At 32.1% G+C, this 17983-nt stretch overlaps 2 protein-coding genes across 9 annotated transcripts in view; one reads left to right on the top strand and one right to left on the bottom strand.

Moving 5' to 3' along the window:
• Positions 1 to 235: 235 nt before the first annotated feature.
• Positions 236 to 2870, top strand: LOC116768775 (type-2 histone deacetylase 1-like). Its single transcript, XM_032659591.2, has one exon. The coding sequence runs from the start codon at positions 320 to 322 to the stop codon at positions 1724 to 1726; it is 1407 nt and encodes a 468-aa protein (XP_032515482.2). The 5' UTR covers positions 236 to 319; the 3' UTR covers positions 1727 to 2870.
• Positions 2871 to 2989: 119 nt separating this feature from the next.
• The window catches only part of LOC116779750 (protein sickie), a 142949-nt gene continuing 127955 nt past the window's right edge, over positions 2990 to 17983 (bottom strand). For all 8 annotated transcript variants that reach the window (XM_061526875.1, XM_061526872.1, XM_061526874.1 and 5 more), the window contains 15 exons: positions 11642 to 11725; positions 10705 to 10833; positions 9623 to 9784; positions 9276 to 9513; positions 8878 to 9020; positions 8444 to 8599; positions 7981 to 8290; positions 7244 to 7898; positions 7012 to 7161; positions 6168 to 6361; positions 5583 to 5691; positions 5164 to 5356; positions 4827 to 4985; positions 4174 to 4257; positions 2990 to 4094 (listed from right to left, as the gene is read on the bottom strand). In XM_061526875.1, the coding sequence (XP_061382859.1) occupies positions 3972 to 4094; positions 4174 to 4257; positions 4827 to 4985; positions 5164 to 5356; positions 5583 to 5691; positions 6168 to 6361; positions 7012 to 7161; positions 7244 to 7898; positions 7981 to 8290; positions 8444 to 8599; positions 8878 to 9020; positions 9276 to 9513; positions 9623 to 9784; positions 10705 to 10833; positions 11642 to 11725 (2889 nt within the window). In that variant the 3' untranslated portion in view covers positions 2990 to 3971. The remainder of the gene's footprint in view (positions 4095 to 4173; positions 4258 to 4826; positions 4986 to 5163; positions 5357 to 5582; positions 5692 to 6167; positions 6362 to 7011; positions 7162 to 7243; positions 7899 to 7980; positions 8291 to 8443; positions 8600 to 8877; positions 9021 to 9275; positions 9514 to 9622; positions 9785 to 10704; positions 10834 to 11641; positions 11726 to 17983) is intronic.

Raw genomic sequence — 17983 nt, 5'->3', positions numbered from 1 at the left:
AAATTCTATTTACTTTTTTATCAAAATTGTCTTCAAGATACAAAAATATAAGACGATTGATGGCAAAGGACTGATTATGTTAATAAAATAAAAGGATTGATAAGTAGTTTTTGTAATTTATATTATTATAAGAGCTTTTTATTTATTTTTTCACGATATTAAAATTGTAATCAACAAAATTTTTGAACGCAGACGATAAAATGTCATGACTTTTGACAATAAATTAAATGTCAAACGTCGATAGCTGCGTTTGTTTGTGATTTTCTCACGAGTTAGCGTATACAAATAAATTGAAAAGCATATTTATCACAGTTTTGTAATGGCTCAGAATGAAGATACAGAACTCAGAGATTTAGTATTAGACGCCTTAGAAAAGAATGGATCCCTTGCCAAAATTCGCGCTTTGTTGCGGGCTAACCTTTTTTTGGTTTTTGAAGATGAATGTCATATAAAACAAAATGAGGCTCTAGATAAAATTCTTAACTTACCAGAAGGGAAACTATGCTTTTCTATAGTTCATGAGTTTCTAGAATTCTGTAATCTTAGAAATACTTTATTTGTTTACAAATCTGAAACGAGACAAGGCAATGAATACGAATACCAGAATGAAAATATCCTCAGAGAGAAATTATATCTATCAAAATGTGACGACGTCAAGGAGCCGATTTTACTTTCTCTTATTAAAAGAACATTGAATTTGGAAGAAAAAAATGAATATCAAATAAATGATAAACACCATAATAGCCAAAACAAAATAAAAAAAAAATTTGGAACTGAAGAAAACTGTACTTATACTGTTCAAGAAGATTCGTGTGCATCTAGTCAATCTAACTCCGATAATTCCTCAGAAAAACTTGATCTCAGATTGCAACTTGAAAATTCTGATACAGATACTTCATCTTCATCAAAAGGAAAAAGTTGCTCGGAATACATACCTAATAAAATAACAAAAAAATCTGTAAACATTAACAAAATAAATATAAAAGAGCAAAAGAATAATATAAATGAAACTACAACTCAAAACATAACTTCTTTTAAATTTAACAATGAAAGCAGTCAAAACTATCTTCAAGACATCAAAGTGGCTAACAATAGCAGTGATTCCACATCATATGCAGAATTAAAACCCTTTAACTCCAGAGACTCAATACTTCTCAATACAACCGGGTTACCTTTGAGCTTGGAGAAAGAAGTAAACCAAGTTTCTCCTCAACACAATTCAAACTCCACAAGCTCTAAAATAGAAACATTGTCTTTAAACCAAACATTGTCTAGCCGATCAGAAAACATAACGAAATCAAATAACCAGAATTCCAGTAAAAACAGTATTAAAAAATCACCACATCATGAAATAGAAAATAATCCTACAGAATACAGCTATGACTTTACTTCACCATTATCGGATCGAAAAGAAAGCTCGGGAAGAAATATAAAAAATCAGGAGATTGTGAATAATGCCATCAAGACGGATACTCATAGTCCTAAACAAAACTCAATGAGTTCTCAAAGTTCAGTTTCCATATCTGATGTTGCTGATTTAATAAGTGAGAACAACAGTAAAACATACCATCTCGAAAGGATGTCGGTACAATCCAAAACTTCTAACAGCAACATATATAACAAGAGTCCGAGAGAGGGTAAGACATTTAGTGATGACTCGGGTGATTTCTCGGAATCTCCTATACCATCACTGTCTAATCTCAGTTTGGACATACATAGTGAATAGCTATAGCTAATACACATTGTTATTGAATATTATTTAAATATTTCTTTACTAATATTACATTATTAACTATTTTACCCGTGTTAAATTCCTTATGTAAATGATGAATTAACACATTTTAAAGCATTTGCATTGTAGTTGTAAGGCCTAGGAAGATCATGACATTTTTTTCACTTGTGGTTACGAAATTAAGATGAAAAAAATTAAAATTGAATTTATGGAATTTTAGAATGAGAATAATCTATGTTGAAAGAACCTAAATTTAGACTAATGGCCTTTACAAAATCTAGCTTAGTTCATATTGGTATATAAGCCTAATTTATTCATATGTAAAATATGTTTTTTAAACTACATCTCAATATTCTAATAACTATCTTTGGAATATAGATAGTCTCTAATTGTAGTTGATTTTATTTATGCTAATTAGAAAAATAAATATTAACAAAAAATATTATCTCAAATAGCCAATTATTTTATTAATCTATATATATTTAAATTTGTTCCTATTAAAAAACTTTATATAAATAGTTTTGATTAGTAAAAAAATTTTTTTCACAAATGCCTCTCATATTTATTAAAAAAATATATATATTGTCTAGGTAAATGTATGTATAACTATCTTATTATATTAAAGAGTAATAAAATTTGTGTTGTAATGTAAGATGTCTACTGAAATACCATGTCTTGTCAGTTCCGTGGTTTATATGCTGTTACAGAAATAAATCTTTAGTTGTAAATTTTCAAAACACATCTAGTATTAGAATTTAATATGTTTTGTGTTGCTACTGGTTGTGCCTTAATTGATTTAAGGAAATTCTAATATTGTTCCTCTGAAATTCAGTGAAAGCTAGTCCTAAGTTCTTGAGAACACCACAGTTCCGTCCAAATTGCTCCATATTTATTTTTGTTCTTATACAACCTCTACTGGACTATGTTAAAGTTTAATTTCACTTTCCAAGCTTATAATAAAAATCTGCTCTATTATGAGGGATATAGTAAGTAAAATTAAAAATTAATATAAGATGGAAAGAGAAAGGTTGCAGTGAAATGGCAAGGAGTCATTGTGATGTCCTCGTAACTATATAATTAATTTTAAAATGCTTTGCTTTATATCTATAATCGACATTAAATATTTGTGTCTAATGGATGTTGTTTTTTTAATTCCCTCCTCGAATTTTATATTATATTTGTAAAGAAATTCGATATGAACACTTTGTTTTATTTTGACAGTTCAATGGTAAGGTGAAAAGTAATTAAAACAGATAATAATATAATCAATGTTTATTTCACAATATCTGTAAAGCATAGATTGTAGATATCACGTTTCAGTTATGCACACAAGTAAAAACATACCGAACACAGTAACTTGACGTTACTAATTTCTATACAAAATTAACGCTGTATAATTTATTGCAAATGGCGGTTAGTGAAGTCAAGTAGAAAAAAAATATTAAACAATTTTTATTTACAGATTAATATTTGTATTAGGTACATGAGTTTTAATATGAAAATGGTATAAAAATTACACTTTCATAATATATTACATATAATATCATAGTAATACACATGTTCGTATCCTAACTTTGAAAAAATATAACAATAGTAAAAGCCACAATGCTTCAATATAACATCAAAAGTTCTTTGCTGTTCGAATATTTCAAAAATGGAATACCTCGCTCCAGGCACTAGTAGAATTTTCTCGAAAGATAGATCATCGTATTAAATTTTTTAACAAAAATGTTAAAAAGTCCATATTAAACATTCATTTACAGAAAGGCTGATACTCTCGCTTATGATATTTGCTAGAATTCACAAACATGCAGAGCAATTCCTTTCTAATTAAAGTAATATAATATTATTTATTTTTCAAAAAAAAAAATCAAGGTTATTAAGCACCTAGGACGTAAACTAAAGCATTTTATTTTGATAAATAAATATAAATAATGTACATATGGCAAATATTTGGCTTTGTAAAATAATTAAAATTAAAAAATCATAAACGCATCTATGAATATTCACAAAACGATATACCTCCTAGATATTGAAGTGCATGTAAAGCATTTTAATATACATCCAAAATTAAAGGAACTAGAAATTATTCGTGAAAGATGTCACTTAAAGTATAATCTATACAAGTTGGCCCAAATGTGTAGAAATTTGGGCCAAACATTAGTTGTCGCAGACAATACGTCATTTATCCTACAAGGAAAAAACATATTATAATGTTTTGTGACCCGGACGTTATATCTTAAAGCTCGTTGCCCATGGAGCTGTCATGTGTTAGATTTGAGTCCATGCTAGCGTTGTCGGAATCCTGACTTTGGTTACCGCTGTAATTAGCTGCTTCCTGTAGCCGCATTAGCATATTCAACTAAAACAAACATTTAACAGTCACGAGCTGTAAAAAAATCTAGCAATTAACATCATTCGACAAAATATTATATATTTACCAATGGATCTTGGTTGTTGGTAGTAGTTACATCTTGATTCGATTCTTCAATACCTGCTTCTTCCACTGATATCGGTCGTAACGTCTACAACATAAGTGAAACGAGAATATCTATTATAACTATCTTGCTATATATGAATCGTTTTTATAAGTTAGTTATGTTAGAATTGAAATCGCCTTACAAACTAGAATGATTTTATAATGGGAAATATAACTTTTTAAAGTAATTTGCTAAGAAATGCTAACGATAAAAAAATATAGGTTGAGACTGTTTCTTTATGTATATATAAAAAGTATTTTAATAGGTTACTTTATATAGAAAACTTAAAAACGAGTTACTATTCTATAGGTGGTAGAGCCAAACTGCGGTCAAGTAATTACAGCTCGAACATGGGCTGGCTAAACCGGGGAAATACCACCCTCTCACAAAAGATCGGCGTGAAGTAGTCTTTAATGGCTGCGTTTCGTCCGATGAGTGAGAGAGCCAGTTGCCCTTTCCCTGTTCCCACCTTTTCCGACCATTTCCCTATTCCCATCCCTCCCTCTTCCTAAATAACTAAATTGGCAACGCATCCGCAACAGAGATGTTGCGGGTGTCGTATCAAGTAGCCCGTCTGCTCATTCATCACCTTTCTCATAAAAAAAATATCATACATGTGAATGGTTTGGTTCTCTCCATGGATAGGTTGTCTTGACGTGTTGTAGAGGGTCCACGGCGGCATGTCGTCGTCGTCCGTACAGTGCAACTCCCTCGCGTACAGCCTCCGATGCGTACGGAACTATACTGTAGTTCCATACATCCGCAAACCAAGCCTTTACAGAAAATATCTTGTAATCAATCTCATGCAATTTTTCTATATTTCCGGAATAAATATATTCTATGTTAGACGTATTTAATATGTCGACGATAAATATAATGCCTACAGTACCGTATACCTAAACACAGTAAGGAGGTATAATATGTTATTTTGAGTTCAAAAATAGGATTTACCTGGCTAGCTTCTAAGTCCATGGGACAAGCAAGGAACAGCCGAGGTCCGACGGTAACGTCACTCGAGGAATGCGCTTCCAGAAAGGCATTAAGGGTTGACCACACACCGGGCAGCCATTCCAGAACCGCTGCAAGGGCTGGCTCGCGGCGACCCAGTCTCAGTTCCAGAGAAAATAGTTTTCGACGAAGATATCTAAAGATAACCATATTGGATAAAGCTTTGGTGCAAACAAAACCTTAAAATTTTAACAAAGAATTCATCCGGATGAAAGTATGATACACAAAGCTACCACAATTATATATAGATTAAAATTTAATAAATAAAGGAAGTTACGAGAAGAAAATATTTAAGAGATACATTTTGCATTTGTTTCCAATTGAACGCTAGATGTGATCAATATTTGATGTGAACTTCGTACCTTGCTAAGAACCCTTTAACTGGCTCCATGTGGTTGGCGGTCAGCAGCCATCTAAAGTTATGATGTAGCTGAAGATTTGTCGTATTGCATGTTGCTTGTGACATGGTACCTGTACATAAATATTAAATAGGTTAAAGTTTTGTTTTCTCCATTTAAACTTATTGTAATGAACTTTTAACTTTTAAATACAGCTTTAATATTTTCTTCCTTATCATGTCGCGTTTACACAATTTAAGACAGATTAGCAAAACTTTTATTCAACAGGCTCAAAAAGGCTCATAGTTTTATATTTTAAGTGTGAAAAAATTACATCATAAAACAAAAATAGAACTAGGAAAGACATTCAATGACAGCAGGGCTTCTGCTGAAAACATTTAACCTTAATATATCATTGCCTCACATGATTATATTAGCTCACATGAAACTTTTTAAGGTTTATGTTGTTGTTTATTTTAATGATCAATGAAAAGAAAAAAAGTCACCCGATGGAAATGTTTTTACGTAACTATCTATAATATATTAACCTATTTAGTACATCACATAAATCTTATTGTAAACGTTAGGTAGCAACCGTCAATCAGTCACCTATAATGACTGGCATGTTCCTGTTGTCTGGCGGCAAAAGACCCGCAAAGGCGTCCCCGAGAGCCGAGGCGTGTTGCAGATTATCGAGCACTACAACGGCGGGCAGCGCCTCCTCTCCAGCTGCAGCTCCACTGCACTGCTCTGCGATGTTCCCAAGGTACGCGCGCAATTCGTTGCACGACTTCCGATCCACGCTATTGTTGGTTAAAATATAGAAGAATAACTATACATTGTTTATCTGAATATTATCTACGATGGAAATATGTATATACATATATGGTGTTGCAATTATTTGATGAAATTGATTTACATTTAAGATTGAAAGACGTAAAAAATGGAAAAAGATGTCAATTAGTTTATAACTATTAATTAGTAAACAACTATGTAGGCTTGAGTTAAATGTAAGATATATTTATATTACATACGAAAAGTAAAGAGCGAATTGAAATTCCGGTACAGCCAAGTTCCGGTCGAATGGCAATATACAATACAGTACAATGTTATAGACATGAATAAGCTCATTGTTCCTTGTAAAATAAAGAATTAAACATATATATATATATATCCAAACCAGATAATAAGTAAATTGTGTGAGTCGGTTAAAAAAATACAATAAAATATAGAAATTCCGGTCAAATATGTAAAGATTTTTTTTGTTATGTTTAAATTTTAACACTCATCATGGATGAATTTTATTTATATTGTAATATTTTTTAAATGATCAGAACAAAACAGTCTGAAATCATTTAAATAACTACCTTGAATGACTGTAAAATGGAATTATAAAAATGAGTTTGTTATATCCTATACTACAGGAAAAACAAACAGAAAAAGAAACACATACTTGAATGTAGCTACGGCTTCTACTGGATTTCCTCTTCGCTGCGTCCTTTGTACATAAAATTCCGCCAATTTAGCTGCCAAGTATGATTTTCCAGTACCGCTCGGGCCGCAAAGAATTACCCTCCGGTGTTCCGACAAAAGCGAAACGTATCTACAAACGAAATAATTAATTAATATTCCGTTTGATCGTTGACCTTCACTAAAAACGTCTGCTGTTTTTACTTCGTACATACCTATAAACTATATTTTTTGGTATAAGGCTATCAAAAGCTAAGCTCCCTACTCCTTGCAGACAAATGTATAGAGTATTTACAGTTCCAATTATATAGCCACAAGGCAGTAGTTCAGGGAAACATATCTCCGGACCTCTCGTCGCTTCTCCCAAATGGTAGGACGTTATCGAATCGGTGTTGAGACCAAGATTCGTGCCAGGATCTATCCTCGACAGGTAGTCTTTAAACGTTTTCCTAACTATATAATCTAAATTCTGCCAAGTTGTTTTGCCAGATATATATGTAAACGCAATAGTAAACTCATTGCAATTTATTGTCGAATCACTATTATATACGTTCTTATAGGAATTACTGTGCGTAGATTTATTGCTTTTGAGGCTATTGGTGTTGGATTTGTTTATAGTTTGTTGGTAATCCAGCGTTTCTATTTCCGGACTGTGATTCTGTGACATCCTCGGTGAATCGAAGCTGGGCTGTTTATCGAAATGGTTATTAAAAGCGTTGGCGCTCTGTTTCGCGTAAAATCTACATTCTGATTCGGTTAACGTGTCTTGCACTTCCTCGAAATATCTTTGGAATGTTTCTGGTTGGCCCAAATACACAGCTATCGCAATTTTCTTACCGTCCGTTGTATCGCCTTGACTATCAGCGACACCTGAAATGTGACATATTGCAATTAATACTTCGACAGATTAAATAATATGCTTGCTACTGTTTTAACAAAAAAAATTACTCACCGATATCTGAGTAACTTTCCCCTATCGCCAGCTCTCGGCTCTTGGGTGGTGGTAAAACGGTATTGATATCATAATCTCCGCTTATCCTTTCTCCGCCGCTTAAACCATTACTAAACATATCACTAGCACCATTTAGCGCTCCAAGTAAGGCTTCACTGTTTTCGTTTAGTTCGCAAACAGCTTTATTACCGTATATTGGTTCCATCATACTAGACTTGGGTGATCCTTTTTTAGATAGATCACGAGAAGGTGTAGACGTCATACAGTTGAAATCTAAATCTAAAGGTTGTGAGTGAATGTCCATAGCCGCCTGTGAAATGGAATATAAATTCATTATGATAAATGATAACCAATTTGTATTTAAGTTGACTTTTATAGTTACGGTTATTTATTTGTTGATAACTAAGTGATTTATGGTTATCAATAAATAAATCATCTAATAGTAATAAAATTACATAAGTACCTGATGCATGGTGGCCTGGTCAGCCAGACTGAACCGTCTGGGGTCCTCAACCGCGGAGCCGCCTGTACCTAACGAGCTCTGACTGCCGGCCAGCGACCGAGATGTCACTAACCTTTGTAACCGCTCATTGTTTTGTTTCAGATTCAGCATTTCGTTCTGTTTAAACGTCACAATCTCTAAATGAATAGGTATATACTATATTGCTCTACTTTCATGACAATAAGACAATTATAATTTTTTTTAATCAAAAGATCTTCTAAATGTTAATAAATACATAGACAGTAAATATAAATAACACAATTTGAAAAGCATGTGTTTAAAAAAGAATTTAGTTCATGTAGATTGCATGAACAAAGCTTGACTAACTAACAGTTTGAGCAAACGTAGCGATATATCACAATGGCACAGTTTTAATATTTTTCATATACACATACCCTCATTTTGATTACGGTGTCCTTGAGACTTTCTAGTTGATGCGCTGAACTGAGCGCTTCCAGTCTTATATCTGTTAACACCAAGTCTTTTTCTCTTAATTGCCGTTTTAGTTCATCCACTAAACCGGCTTGGTCAGCTTTTTCTGCAATTAATATTACATGTAATAAAACGAATTGGGTACAGTTTGTACCTGGCTCTCTCTATATGTTTTATTATTATAAAATTACTCAGATTTACATATGACCTATTAAAAACAAGTGGTTTATTATATGGTTACACTTAACCTAATTTCTCAGGCAAATATAACTGCAACGCAAATAAAGCCAATGCATCGAACATATGGTATTTTGAGATTAGCAATATTAAATTCTCCGAAAGTTTGTTGAACCGGCCTCACCTTTGGTCTGTTCTTCGACGGCTGGAGGGCATGTAGTTTTATCTTTGCTATTGTCAAGAACTTCGTGAGAATGTTCGAGACTATTTTCGTTGCTTCCTTCTCGGATCGTGTGCGGGTCATCATAATGGTGTGATCCCGATGAGCTGTCCTGTGACGACAGCTGCCCGAGGGACGAATGCTTTGCTGTTTTTGATATCTTGGCATTTCTCGAAAATGCTTTCGTGAACGACGACCGTAACTATAATTATTTAACATAAAATTAGTAACATTTGGGGAAACATCAAATTTCTTTTCATTCCTTATACACGATCAGCTGTGTTAACATGTACTCTATTTTTTATGCTTACCCATCCTTTCTTCTTGTGTTTCTTATCGTGAGGAACTGATGAGCCGCTGCTCAAACTATTAATACTGGAGACACTATCTGTAGAGAGGTGGCGGGTAATAGCACCATTGCCTTGAGCCAATCTCTGTGGTGATGACTGTTGAGTTTGATTTTGAGGTGGTTCCTAAAATTATTTTCCTGATTATTAAATCCGATAACAAGTTACATGTACTCGTACATAAAACATTTTGATTAATTAATAAATTTCGTAATTATAATAAACATTAGATGCTCCATTAAAATAATAATACAGCTAAAAGTCGAACAATCTCGTGGAAATGTTGTCTTTTTATTTGTACTAAAGAACAAAAACAAAATATATGTATGCTAGCTATAATGTATGTTTTGACTTTCACGAACACTCGTAACCGTTTGGTTTTAAATATAAAAAGAACGCTTGTTACATATGAGAAATAACTGTTACTTCTCACGTCATTAGAACATTGCCTACTTTTTTGTGCATGAAAGTTTTATTATATTGCATGCATTGAATGTGAAATTGTTAAATATGATGCTACAGTTTTGGTACTAATGATTGTATATTTGATCTCATATTAAATATGTTTAATGATATGACGCAATGATTGATGGTTGACCCACATAACGACGTTAATTTAATCACGAGGCATATTGAGCAGTGCCGCAAATTGTGTGCTCACGTTGTGTACCTAGCCTAATTACAGGTAAACGTGACAAAATAAAACAATACTGATACATTCACTGATGTGTACCTAGCCTAGTGACAGATAACGGTGACAAAATAATACACTACACATAATAATACATTCTATGCCCTTCACTCGAATATTTAATTACAAATAAGATATACGACTAAACAAAAAAATAAGATATATGAGTACGTAATTGGAGAAATAAGCTGATCTATATTATATTCAAAAGACATTAATAGGAATTTAACATATCGCCATACGTATTTTGCTATGTTATATATTTTTCCTAGTAGATTAGGAAACAGTGTGACAACTAATAAATATTTATGTAGCAAATAATAAACAGGTAAATAGTAAATTATCTAAAACATACCTGGCCGGTAACATTGACGCCATCAGCTCGGATGCCCATGGACTGCATGTGCGCCGTCGTCAAACCCGCTTGGATTGATTGCTTCCGAAGCAGTTCAATTGTTTGCCGAAGCTCAGTTAGCTCAGAATCCTGATTACAGTATGGGTCTTTCAGTATTTTTTATAAGTTAAAGTAAAGTATTTATCATGTTGCAATCATACAATACATTTAAAGGAAGTAAGAAAACTATGTCTATATTTGATGAAGTTATTATAAATCATTCCATAGACTCAGTATTTTATATAGGCTTGACATAAAAATAAATTACGACGATAATATAATGAAAAAACTGTGTTGTAGTAGTGATATAAAAAGAAATTTAGTATAGTAACATTTTAAATAATAATCCTTGCTACAAAGCTAATAAGCCGCGCATTCTGTGATTGAACAGGAATTAACTGTCATACTTTTTATCAAGTATGGAAGGTAGTCTCTGGTTGAAATTCGTTTCGTTTTTACTTAAGGTTTGCTTTCCTTTATCGTCCGAACTTTTTCATACAAATAAAGACCGTTTCTTATACCTGACTTAGAAAGGACTAGTAAAGTAACTTTAGATCCAGTTCCAAGGTTGGAGTTATTAACTCGTCGATGATAAAAAAACTTTCACTTGTCATTCCAATAATCATGTGGGAACAACTAGGAATATTTAATATCATAAGTTATTAATAATAAATAACAATTATATATATATATATATATATATCTGTACCAAATAAATATTTGCTGAAACGTTGGTTTTTGACGGACTAAAATAATTTATGTTGTATATGAATATTGTTGGATTCTTATTTAGGATTTAAGAATGAAAAATATTAAAGATTTAAGGATGAAATCTTAGTGAGGAATTAAGACTGGGATGAAATTTCATATTTATTATAAATATTTATATTATTTATACCTTGCGTTCTGCAGTTGCCGTCAGCTGATGCAGCCTCTGGGTCATATTCGATAAACTTTGTTCAAAGGCGGACACGACATGAGCCTGTAACAAAGAAAAAAAAAATACTGATAAAAAATAAGTTGAAACCAGACACCTAATATGGAATTTTTTGTTTTTAACACCAACAACGTACATACAAGCATTATAAGGTACAAAAAAGGAAAAAATATATATATAGGAGAACAAAAATATACTTAATATAAAACTGTATTTTTTTAATGTGGTGAAAATGTAATAATACTCTTTTAATATTGAAGATTGTCAACATTGAACATGTTAATACATTCCTGTTAACATATTAATTCTATTGCATTTTTTATAAGTAATAATATAAGCGAATAAACTAAATGTTATCATTGTAAGATCCTCTATAAAGCTAAATGGTGCTTTAATGTTTTTAGACCTCTGTAATGCCTAACGTTTTAGGAAAACATGTCTAATAAAATTTATAAAAAGTATGTCTTTCAAAAAACACGATAGTTTATTGATAATAATTGTTATACAATTTTACCACAAAATTCTTTTCTATATTATTACAAATGTCAAAATATTTCAAAGGTAGATAATTCTAAAAATACTCTTCCCTAAAACAACATCACAAAATTGAACTACCTTTTGCAATCACGTTCAAAATGTATCTTTGATGTTTATGTTTGTTTAAGTAATCAATTCTAATGAGCATTTTAGGAGTGTATGAATGGCGTATTTACCGATCAATCAAGTTCCGTTTTCGAATCGGTGGCATCTAGGCAGTTACGAAATTAGAGATCACCAGAAAAGGATGAGGTTTTTTTTTTTGGTCAGCTTGTTCGTTGATAATTTATAATACAACAAACGCATAAGAACCGGTTATGTAGATGCTATGATGGCGTAATTACAAGTAAAATGTAACCATAAACATGAACCCAAAGCCGTCGTTCCGGTTCAATAATATAAAGTAACATCACTATTTTAAATATGACTTCATCGAATCAATCTCTGTAATTAGTTAAGGAGAACAAAACACGTGGGCGGATTTAATACGAAGCAATTGGATAGGTAGCACTACGCTGTCCAAGTGATTTATTTTAGTTTGATTCTCTAAATAGTAGCAGAAAGTATGTACATATAACAATTATATGACTCACAGGAATTACTATACGGTTACTTTAATATAGCATGGGTGCAGCTGAACTCAGGGCCCTTTGTTTGCTAGTCGCAGGGGTACTCACCTAAATTAAATGGGGATTAAAGGGGGGTTCGCGATCCCTATCAATATTTTATTAACTTAAAATATCATTCAGAAAATTCACTTTTAATATCCAAAGTCACGACAGGCCATGTATCGAATTAATATCACGCTATTAAGTCATAAACGCTTAAAAAATGTTCTGTTTGCGACACTTAACGAATGAATTGCTTTTTCATTTAGATACATTTTGATATGAAAATTATTGATCAATTAATTTTAACACAAAAATTAGTATATCAGCAGCATAATCTAACACTGATTTTGATTTACAATATAAGTTGTACTCTCTGTATCAAAAGTATTAATTTTATCAACGATAAAAATGTCCAACTTACGAGACGAAAATAAAACGCGTATGCTATAAAACTTTAACTGTTTAAAATAACATTTGCGACTTGCAATGTGGCCATAAATAAAAATCCAACTATTTTCTGAACGGGTCATTTCACCTGCGCATGCGCATGATATTTAACCAATTACTGTGTCTCCATTGATAGATCTCATGCCATGCGCGTGCCGGTTTAATAAAAACTAAACATGCGAAACACCTGTAAGAAAACTATTAACAATACGATATAAAAACAATAAAAGTTGGCTGGGCTATTTATTCCGTAATTATATCCCTTTCAGTCTTGCCGTATGAGCACCAAGGTGACGAAGTTAACGAAATGTGCAAAACCACTTTAAAATGTGAACATTTACAAAAAATTTACGCGCCTAATTTAAAATTGAAACAGCCATAAAACTCACATAAATAATTAGCTTTATAGCGGTCTTCCAGTAAAATCAGTTTATCCATTAACATAGCTATGTTATGGGGTGACAATACAACTCGCAGGTTGCATGACAGGTGAGATGTAATTACGTTCTTCAACAGCTGTGCTCGCGCTTTATAATGACTCAGTTCAGCGATTAGTTTCTACTATTAAAATGTGCTTCAAAGTAAAAAAAAAACATTTCTCACATTTCTGTCAATTAAATAAATGAATAACTGTAAAATTATTTGGAATGCCATTGGAAACCATTTTCGTTTAAGAGTAATGAATGTAGAAATATGACAGCCGATATTATTCCAATGAGTCAATAAGCTACATAATTTAGATAATATACAAGACACGCGGGTCACCTACATAGCACATATCTATTCATATACGCAATATGTTAGGGCAGGGAAAACAAACTGTATAATGTGAGGCAAAACAATTAACTAATACATTAAAGCAAAGTACAATGCCCTCTAAAACTCACCTTTATGGACATCATTCTACACGTGTTCTTGGTTACATTGTGTAGAGATATGGGGGACTGTATTTTTTTTATATAATAAAACAGAATTCTAAGGGAGGAGATAGATTAATACATAAGGAAAATACACGATGGATAATATAAGAAAAAGTATTTAGTTTAAATGAATTCGTAAGTTGATGGTACTTATGTATTTAAAACAAACATTACTGACGATATAAACTGTCTGTTATTTAAAATGTTATTTATTATAATATATAATAGGACCTGCAATAATGAATAACGTTACATACGTTACCTGTAGTTTGGAAAAAAAATATTGCTTATACTTTCCGTTAACTTATAATTTTAAAACATGTACAACTGTAAATCAGAGTTTACTGCAGCGATTTCTATAAGTCTAATATTTTCAATTCGTTTTATAGAGCCATCTCGTAGAATTTTCACATAATACTTTTTATAGGGTACGAGACTTGGCTGCCCTCCAGGAGCTGATGTTTAAGGTTAGATAGGACAATAACAGTAATATAAGTGTAATATCGTCATAAAACACGAGCAACTTTAAGCGGATACAGCTTTGTAAGGAATGTGTGCAGCCTTAGAACGGGGAGTATGAATAAGACATCTAATAAAGGAGAGATAAAATTTTAGATATCGCACTTTAGTGCTTATTATGGGGTATTCTTCATTGACTGTATTAGACAAATAAAAAAAAAAACGTAAGTCTAGACGTCTAGATCGAAACATACACTATTTTACTATAAAATTATTTCATCGTCCTCATCATCATCACCGTCGTCATATGATGTAATCTGTTTAGTTTAATAAAATTGCTACCGTAATTACTTGCTACTACAAATATATAAAAAAAATAAGTGTTAGTAAAAATTGTATTTCACATATTTATGAAAACATTTTTTAAGTTTAAAAAATATTAGTTATCTTTGTGTATTTATAAAAAAATTGTCACCGCCTACCCAACTCTTACACATATCTATTTTATTTAAATACCGTGAGAAAGTATATTTTTAAAAACCGATGGACTTTTATTAATCCGAATCTCAAAAATCACCTGTCCTAAAGCGTAATACAAATCAGGTAGTCCTTTTTTTACGCTGTATTTTTTTTGACAAAAGTTCAAAGTATACAGATTTAAATCATGGTAGACGAGACAGCGATGACAGGCTTACTAAAAACTTTTGATTAATATTTCTTTTTAGTGGCAACATTTAATATTTGAGATTTAAGCTTTTTATATCTTGCTTTTCACTAAATGAAGATCTCTAAGAATTATTTAACATGTCTTACGAAATCATATACTATTAAAGGCTTTCAAAATGTATAAATCATATTAAATAAATATATATGTTACCAAGGAATACTTAAAACCACAGTCTTTTTGTTTTATATACCACAAAGTAACATAGCTTGAAAGGCAGATGTAGGTGATTCTTATTGGAGTATTATTTAATTTTTCAACCTGTACTCAAAACTTCAAAGAGTATATTTACAGCTGTCAGAGACTACTTAAGACATCTGAATCAATTATATTTTTTACGGCGCATGTCAATTATCTTCTAATGTCTATTCAAGCTGTATTTAAAACAAGTACTACAGCTGCCAAAGATCTTTTAGTCCTTTTTAAATATAAATAGTGTGATTATCTTTAATATTAAAGACGTTCAACTTTGTTTCTACAGAAGGCTTAATTTACAAAAATACATAATTTTTTTAAAGACATACCTCTTCTAAAATAGGACAGCTCTTGTAGCGAGATTTTTTTATTGCCAATTCCCACCAAGGCACAGGCGGTTTCGATCTAAGGATTGTTTGACATCCAACTTTTGGGTCTTGAGATTCGTATAATGTTCCTAAAGTTCTTGAAGTTTGCGAAGTATCGATATCATCTTCTGCTGGTACGCCGGTTACACATTCACAGCATTTATGAGGTCGTCTAACGACAGACTGTGGTTTGTAATCTGCACTGAAGGAATGACGATAATTTAATCGTTTCGAGAAACCATTTGATTCGCTAACAGATCTTTTAAAGCCATTTCTATTATACTGTAACGGCATTTTAGGTATTTGTTCAACTCCACTTTGAAAATTTTTAGTGTCGGTGAAATCATTACTGTCTCCAGATAAAGGAGTGCTTGGTTCTGAGTGATATCCCAATTTATTTCGATGTAGGCTGCCGCAAAACGGGTTATCGTTTACTCCCGGCGGCTTAAGATCTATAAACTTTGGCCGCCTTAAATTTAACGTCGCATACTTTTGGGGTGATTTATGAAATCTTGATTTGCTCGGTAATTCCTTTAATACGTCTTCCGTGTCGGTGGATGGTATCGTAGAATTATCACTGTAACTTGATATCGGTCTGTCGTTATCGGTTACGTATGAAGATGATTCCGAGCAGTTATCCCGGTCGCTATTTCTCTTTCTATAGTCAACGGATGATCCAGTAGTGTTCGTGCGGACGGAATGTTGTTCTGCGGTATCCTGGTTAGCTATATACATTTCATACGGACTCACTTCGCCGTTATTCAAGAAACTAGCAATCATAACTTTTTCCTCATTCTCTTGATCTGTCTCTTTCGGTAATTCTAGGCTTTTTAATCTCCTACGAGGCTTAGTATCTATAGAATCATAATGGCTTTCTTGTCTACCATTAAGAAATTTTGCCGGAGACGTCCTATTTGAAGGCGGTGGAGATACTTTGGCATAAATAGATTCAGTAAAACTTATTCTTGAAGGTTTATCTACATATATACTTTGTGACCCATTAGTTGCATACTGCACTCCGCAACTGCTCTCTAAGAAGTTGTTTTTGGCTGATCTATTTAATGTAAAATATTCGGAATGCCTTTGAGGTAGGTTAGATGTGGTATTTGGTTCAACTAGATTTCTTATCTTTATTCGACTCCTGGGTGCACGAATAGTTGCAAATCCATCGTGGATTGGAGATCCATAAAAAGTCGTTGGAGACGTTGTCACTGCCATAATGGCAACACTATGTTGTACCATGCATTATATGATACACCTTTTCACACTACTCTAAATAAGATCATAACATCTTTATTTACCTAGAGCATCTATCAATGAAGTAATAATGATAGTAATGATAATAAAAATATATTTGGTACATTTGTGTTTTATATAAAAAAACATTGATTATAATAGAAAGCAACTGTATTGGATTAGACTTTTTTTTAAAGTAATGAAGTTAAATATAGAACAGATTATTATCTCGAATGTCTGCTTAAGAGTATATATTCAGTTTGTATTCCGAATAGATCAATAAAGCATCGGCTTGCTTCAATAAGGGCACTTGTAAAAACACATTGCCGTATGACTTTAATAGATTACTTACAATAAATGTATTTATAAGCCGAAGGGATTGCTTCCCTGCAGTAATGCATTCAGGAAGCTTTTTAAGTCAAGAGAATATTTAATGGTAAGAAAATGTTCATTAATAATTATTACGTACTTTATGTTTTATGATTATTACTTTTTTTTAAACAAATAAGGATTTTTTAAGTGTTAACATATGATATAACTATACCAATTTTCAATAAATAAAAGAAATGTATCAATTGTTTCCATAGAATTATGATCGTGTACGATTTAAGAGAGTGAGCAAATAGTTTCTAATTACTTTTATCTTTAAATCGAATGTCCATTATCTATCTTAAGACATGAGAATCAGTTGATCATGTTTAAAACTTACTTTCACAAAAGTAACATTTCATAAGAAACTTTTCTACGACGACATATGAAAACAAAGCGATTCAGTATAGAAATTGTAATGATAGTAGTTTTGTTTA

The sequence above is a fragment of the Danaus plexippus genome, assembly GCF_018135715.1.
Source record: "Danaus plexippus chromosome 3 unlocalized genomic scaffold, MEX_DaPlex mxdp_30, whole genome shotgun sequence".
NCBI lineage: Eukaryota > Metazoa > Arthropoda > Insecta > Lepidoptera > Nymphalidae > Danaus > Danaus plexippus.
This window is presented reverse-complemented; position numbering and strand designations above follow the sequence as displayed.

Coding starts and splice junctions, on each gene's coding strand:
- LOC116768775 (XM_032659591.2), top strand. CDS start 320: ATGGCTCAGAATGAAGATACAGAACTCAGAGATTTAGTATTAGACGCC.